General features: G+C 36.2%; 1 protein-coding gene across 1 annotated transcript; it reads left to right on the plus strand.

Moving 5' to 3' along the window:
* Positions 1 to 456: 456 nt before the first annotated feature.
* LOC131593185 (glycosyltransferase-like KOBITO 1) lies at positions 457 to 5,953 on the plus strand. Its single transcript, XM_058865459.1, has 11 exons — positions 457 to 984; positions 2,388 to 2,537; positions 2,804 to 2,856; positions 3,459 to 3,567; positions 3,661 to 3,795; positions 3,930 to 3,974; positions 4,142 to 4,329; positions 4,416 to 4,557; positions 4,635 to 4,681; positions 4,789 to 4,876; positions 5,418 to 5,953. The coding sequence occupies exons 1-11, from the start codon at positions 625 to 627 to the stop codon at positions 5,700 to 5,702; spliced, it is 1,602 nt and encodes a 533-aa protein (XP_058721442.1). The 5' UTR covers positions 457 to 624; the 3' UTR covers positions 5,703 to 5,953.
* Positions 5,954 to 7,370: the final 1,417 nt, after the last annotated feature.

The following is a 7,370-nucleotide window of genomic DNA, read 5'->3' on the forward strand; positions in this document are numbered from 1 at the left end:
ATTAAAAATGCCTTTGTTCTGGTTTACTAGTTTGGGCTGATTCCGTAGATCCACATGCGGAAGACTTCCGTAGGTGCATCTACGAAACATAACAACAATAAACAAAAAAAAATGCTTTCAAATATGCATCTACAGAAACACGAGGACAAAATAATCAATTCGGTAATGCGTAAGAAGTATATAAGGTTGGTTGAGAAATTCTAAAAAAAAACTATGCAATACTCAATACAATTTTTTGCATTATATATTCATCATTTATAAATATATATTTATAGTACCCATTTTTTTAATAAACAATATTTTTTTATTATAATTTATAAATAATAATTTTTAAAGCACTAATTAATAAAATTTTAACAATAATACTGTATAAAATAATTTTCTTAAGCTAGCTCAATTAATAACCGTAAATATCAACAATATATTTTTAAAGTAATTATTTGTTAATTACAAACATATGAGACATGTGACTCCATGTTTCCTTGTTACTCTCCTCACTGTCACATAACAGAGGAGTTGTTGTTGTTGCTGCTGTTGCTGCTGTTGCGTGTGTAACCCGATTTGGTGGTTACTTCCATCCCATCTTCCACCACAACCACAAACACCACCACCACAACCACCACCATGCCAATCACCAACCACCACAACCACAACCTCCACACACCCCTCCGTTCAACCCCATCCTCCTCCTCTTCATCCAACTCCTTCACCACAAAGATCCTCCTCCTCCTCACCTTCCTCCCCGTTTCCTTAGCCACCATAGCATTCATCCTTCAATGGCGTGGCGGCATCACCGATCCATCCACCCTTTTGTCCCCTCATGGCTCCCATAATTTCCCCGGCATGGAATCTTCTCTTCTTTCACCTCTTCCTCATTCAACTTCTCGTTCTTCTGATTGCCTTAACCTTGGTCGCTCTTCTTCACCTTCTTTTCCTTATTACCATAACTGGAAACTTGACTTTGGTGACTCTCTTACCCCAAAGGTTTGTTTTTTTGCTTCTTTTCTTTGCTTTGTAATGTGGGCTAAGCCTATTTTTTGTGGTTGTATTTATGAAGCAAAAGGGTTTCTTCATTTTTACTTTTTCAATCAATTGAGCTGGTTATGATGTTTTTGGTCACGTGATCTGTGTTTATAAATTGGGTTGATGTAGAATTTTTTGTTGGTGACTAGTTCTTATTAGTTCTGAAAATATTGTTTTTGTTGCTGTTCTTGTTTTCGAGCTATTCGGTTAGTAAAGTGTGATTTTTTAACTACCTTTTGGAATCTTATAGGAATTTTGGTTTAAGATTTAGTCTTATCTGAGTTGAAAATAGGAATTTTGGTTTAAGATTTAGTCTTATGTGAGTTGAACTTTGAGTAAAGTATGTTATTAGTGCTGGAGTTTGAGTTCTTTTGATCTATGTTTTATTGGTTTTCTATGATCTGTGTTTGTAAATGGGGTTGATGTAGAGTTGAAAATATTGTTTCTGTTGCTGGTCTTGTTTTCGAGCAATTTGATTAGTAAAGTGTGTTTTTTTAAACTATTTTTTCGAATCATATAGTAATTTTGGTTTAAGGTTTAGTCTTATCTGAGTTGAACTTTGAGTTAATTATGTTATTAGCATTGGAGTTTTAGTTCATGTGATCTATGTTTTATTGGTTTTCTATGATATGTGTTTGTAAATTGAGTTGATGTAGAAATTTTGTTGGTGATTAGTAGATGAGGATAATTAAGGCTGGCTCTGGAAATATTGTTTCCGCTGCTGTTCTTGTTTTCGAGCGATTGGATTAATAAAGTGTGTTTTTTTTTACTATCTTTTCGAATCTTATAGTAATTTTGGTTTAAGGTTTAGTCTAATCTGAGTTGAACTTTGAGTTAATTATGTTATTAGCACTGGAGTTTTAGTTCATGTGATCTATGTTTTATTGGTTTTCTATGATCTGTGTTTGTAAATGGGGTTGATGTTGAAATTTTAGTGGTAATTAGTTGATGAGGATAATGAATGTTGTTTGGAAAATATTGTTTATGTTGCTGTTCTTCTTTTTGAGCAATTTGATTAGAAAAATGTTAATTTCCCTCTATCTTTTTGAATCTTATCGAGATTTAGATTTTAGATTTAGACTTAGTTGTGTTGAGCTTTGAGTATATTATGTTATTAGAATTTAGTGCTGGAGTTTGAGTTTATGTGATCTGTGATTTATTGGATTAGTGTGATCTGTGTTTGTTGGTTCGTGTGATCTGAGTTTATTTTGAGATATTTTTGTTGAAGATTGTTTCTAAGAATATTTTGTTGTTCTTATGTTTAAGCTATTTTATACATAGAAAGCCTTTTTACACTTCATTTTTAATTCGAGTACTCAATTGACTTCATCATTGTTGATCCGTATTATATACCTGATTTGCAGATCTGTGTTACGACTAGTACATCAGCAGGGCTTGAGCAGATTCTTCCATGGATGTTTTATCATAAAGTCATCGGTGTTACAAACTTTTTTCTCTTTGTGGAGGGGAAGGCTGCTTCTCCTGAAGTATCGAAGGTCTTGGAATCAATTCCTGTAAGTAAAAACATAAACTCAGTGTGTGTTTGGTTCCACGATGGCAAAAATTGATTTTGATTGAATTGATTTTGTAAAATTTGATTTTAGTTAAAAGATAGTTTAAGGTAAACTGATTTATATTTGGATACGTTAGTCCGAAAGTAAGTCGAACAATAAGTTTCAGAGTTCTTAGTATTAGGATTCAATTCTTTTGATTTATTTCATATTCCTCCTTTCTCTTCCTTAATGCTATTATTCTAATTTGATTTATGTTATTTAACTAGGGTGTAAAGGTTATATATAGAACAAAGCAGCTGGAAGAACAACAAGCTAAGAGGTTGATCACTTTTACGATTTTTATACGGACTCCGATCCTTTGAAATTATTTTGCAATGGTTATATAATAGTGTTCTCTAGAGTTTCTCTGTTTGTAAATATAGTGTTGTCAGATCCGTCTTTGAGGGCGTACAAGACGAGCTATCACACAAGGTCTAAAATTTGTCATGGTTAACCCAAACCTCAATTTCACTGTTTGTAAATATAGTGTTGTCAGATCCGTCTTTGAGGGCGTGCAAGACGAGTTATCGCACAAGGTCTAAAATTTGTCACGGTTAACCCAAACCTAAATAGGGCTCATAAAATCTTTGTCACGGTTAAAATGTGGTTAAGTAGGGCCTCTAACTATTTTATCATGGTTGAACGAAATCTAACCTACACATGGCCTTCAAAAACTTTAGACATCCCTGAGTGTTCTAGAGCTTCTAATTATTCACTCTTCTGCTTCTTTTATTGCCTGTGTTCATGCTCATTGCCATAAGATTTTACTTCTTTTCCTTGTTCGGGATACATATATAAGTAATGTTATTCTAATTGTAATTTTTTTAGTTTCTGCGAGAGATATTTTTTCGTACTGATTATTCACATTGTTGGTTGCATCAGCCGTATTTGGAATGAGACATGGCTGGCAAGTTTCTTTTATAAGCCATGCAATTATGAACTTTTTGTGAAGCAATCCCTCAACATGGAGATCGCCATTGTCATGGCAAGGGTACGGAAAATTGTTTTATTGCCGAAATTCTCGTTTTATTTTTTCTCCCTAATTTTGTTGATCACCGCGATTTCATGCATGCTGTAACATCAGGATGCTGGTATGGACTGGATTCTTCATCTCGATACAGACGAATTAATACACCCGGCTGGTGCTCGTGAGTATTCTTTAAGGCAACTGCTTCTTGATGTTCCAGGAAATGTTGATATGGTCATATTTCCTAATTATGTGAGTAGAATCTTCAAATTCCTTTTTAATTTCACGATGTTCATTTTAACTCATGGAATTATGGAACTGGACGAGAAGTAGCGATATTGTTAGCTTCAGTTCTGTAACTAATGCTATCAGTCTTCTTTTCTTAGGAAAGCAGTGTTGAGAAAGACGATGTCAAAGAGCCCTTTAGTGAGGTGAGTCACGAAAGCTTTAAAGAGTATTAGAAGTCTAGCTTGTAAGATGAGAATCGCCGTTATAAACACATTTTGAGTTTGTGTTTGGCTGAATTTGTAGGATGTCTGCAGAATTTTTCTGCGTTTCTGATATAAAGTTTGCATTCTCTCTCGATGTGTCAAAACAGGTAACGATGTTCAAGAAGAATTACGACCATCTTCCAAAGGACACATACTTTGGCACATACAAAGATTCAGTGCGCGGCAATCCAAACTATTTCCTGACTTATGGTAATGGAAAATCAGTTGCACGAGTACAAGATCACCTTCGGCCTAACGGTGCACACAGATGGCACAACTATATGAAAACCCCAAAGTATAATACATCATCAATATATGCAAGTTATTTGCGTCCATGATCTTTTTAATTAGTATCGTGATAATTCTTCTGAATTATGCCAGTGAAATCAAATTGGAAGAAGCTGCTGTTTTGCATTACACATACGCCAAATTCTCCGATTTAACTTCTAGACGTGACCGTTGTGGTTGCAAACCTACAAAAGAAGATGTCAAAAGATGCTTCATGTTGGAATTTGACAGATCTGTAAGTTTCAGTTTTTCGATTCTACGCATTCATCATTGCTTTTAGTTGTGCTAAGTGGACCTTGTTATCAATTTCAGGCATTTATTATTGCTTCAACCGCAACTGAAGAAGAAATGTTGAAGTGGTATGCTAACATCAAATATCAATTTATATTCATTTATACTCTCTTACGTATTTTAACCATTATTTTATCGATCTTCGAGAAACATTTGATCTTTTATCTTGTTCCAGGTATAACGAGCATGTTGTGTGGGGTGATAAAGAGCTGAAGATCAAACTGTTGAGGAAAGGAATATTGACCCGCATATACGCTCCCATGGTAAGTGATAAGTTAGTTAACGTTGTCAAAATCAATGTAGACAAGCACGAGATCTTTAGTAGGATCGGTCGGCTTGTGAAAGATTGTAAAACTCAGATCATTAGCACGTCACGTAAGATCCTACCAAAGAGAAAAAGGGTAATTTCATACAAACCTATACACACAAAAAAACCACTATTTTTTTTACGATCTTGCTTCAAAAAGCTCGATCTTAACCACACCGGCGATGAAAACGATCTTTCTCTGATCATAGCAATCTGAGGATCCTTAGCATCTAAGATCATATGATCCAACACTCGATCTTGACTACACTGGTCCCAATGACTCGGTTTGTTAGAGATACTGTTAAATAGTGGCGTTACAGAGCTATGATATAGCTGAATTTAAACAAATAGCTTTCGTTCCGTCAAATAGCAAAATTTTGTCAAATAGCAGACATAGAGGCGCTTGGCGCTATAGCACTGCTGTATTGTGTTAGAGATAAAGCTATTGCCATATCTATTTCTACATATTTTACATTTCTTGACGAACTCTTCTTCAGGTCATAATACAAAGTTTGAGGGAATCCGGAGTATTTAGCTCCATCATTGCATCAGCGCCAACACTTTCAAAAGACAAGTTCCTGCATTCAATTGAGAGTAGCAATTCAACAAGAGCTGTTGCCTCTATATCCCACCCTTCTAGAAAAATCGGAAGAATCAAAGAATCTCAAGCAACTGCAAGGAGGATTCTGGATCTTCAATCTTCTGTATTTCAAGAATCGGCCGTACCGCCGCAGTCTCCTCCAGGAGTAGTAGAAGATAGTAACCTCATTTCACACTCATGAATCATGATAAATTTCAGGACCATCCTTTCTTCTCCTTCCATACTCCATAGGTTGATATGTCATATCTTGTTTCTGTATAGAGTGCTATCATTGAGTTCTATTTTGTGCTTTTTTTCCACAATATATGTTGATAGGATAATAGTATTTTATATGACATCCTATTGATTATGTATTATGAGACTTGTGCTAATGTATGAAGCTATTAAAGAACAGTGATAATCTGAAATATTTGTTTATTATTTTATTGTTTACTTGGTCCAAGTACTTGTAAGAAATCAGCTTAGTTATTTGTTGCTTATGGTTCAGTTTCATCGCCAAAATAGTTATTCTAGATTTCTAGGGAGGGAAGTGGTTGGAATGAAGAAATGGAACATCCTTCATTCGTAGCGTCAGAAGATTGAAATCTAGACACACCTGTTTTACAACAAAATCATTTTACCAGAGATATCATTTTTCTTGAAAAAAGTTTGGATTTCAATCTCTGATATACCATAATCCCCACACAATTTTGATTTTATAACAATGTATTGAACCCAAATTTCAAAATGCGGGCAAATCCCAAAAAAGTATTTGCACCCCTTTTGATAATAACTTTGAAGAAAATTTTCATAATTAATAAAGAATTTTTCTTTGGCCACCTCCCTACCTTCTAGTCCACCTCTGGTGAAAAACCCAGAATACCCCTGACTTCGGAAATGAACTTCCGAAATCCAGGAAAAAGGTGTTTTCGGAGATGCATCTCCGAAAGCGCCTTTTTTTTTTTTTTTAAAAATTTGACTTATTTCGGAAATGCACTTCCGAAAACACCATTTCGGAAGTTCATTTCTGAAATACTGCGCGTTTTGCAGATTAAGCAAAACAGCCCCCTCCCCCAAATCATTTACCCTAATCTTCTTCAAACTCAACCCCAAAGAGATTTTTGTGCAAACCAGTTCCAAGCTACCTCAAAGGCTCCATCTACTTGCTCTATTACATTCTAAAGTCCTCCAATCTATTGAATAGGTAAGCATTTTGATTTTAAGATCTATGATTAAAATGTATATTAGGGTGTTTACAAATAGCAAAAAATGTATTAGGTTAGGTTTATAGTGATATTTAGGATGTTTAGAATGTGTATACATAGGTTTGAATTTTGATTTTGGGATCTGCCATTGTAGGTTGCAGAAAAGCTCTGCGCAGGGGTGTTTCGGAAGTTCATTTCCGAAAACACCTCCATCCCAGTTTCGGAAATGAACTTCCGAACTGTATCAGAAGTGCATTTTTTTTTGTTTTTTCATTTGTCTCGCATATTAATCGATTTCGATTGTTTACAGGAACATGTCAGGCAACCAGCCAGCACGCATCAGACAGGGCAGGGAGTCCCAGACTGCGTCGGCTAGACGCGAGCGGGCGGCGGCGCAGCTGGCGTCGACACGCGGGCGGGGCCGGGGACGCCGTGTGCGCGTTCCACAGGACTTGGTGGAGAGTTCATCTGCTTCAGACTCTAGGAGTAGGCTGGCTCGGGTATCTTCTTCCCGCCAGCGAGAGGAGGAGGATGAGGATGAGGATGAGGAGGAGGTGATACCGGATGTTGACCCTCCAGTCGGGGAGGAGGAGGAGCAGGAGGAGCAGGAGGTGGATAGCTATCCGGGAGGGCCTTTTGACACTTCCCTGCTGATTCACTACCAG

This window comes from Vicia villosa, linkage group LG3, assembly GCF_029867415.1.
Source record: "Vicia villosa cultivar HV-30 ecotype Madison, WI linkage group LG3, Vvil1.0, whole genome shotgun sequence".
Lineage (NCBI taxonomy): Eukaryota > Viridiplantae > Streptophyta > Magnoliopsida > Fabales > Fabaceae > Vicia > Vicia villosa.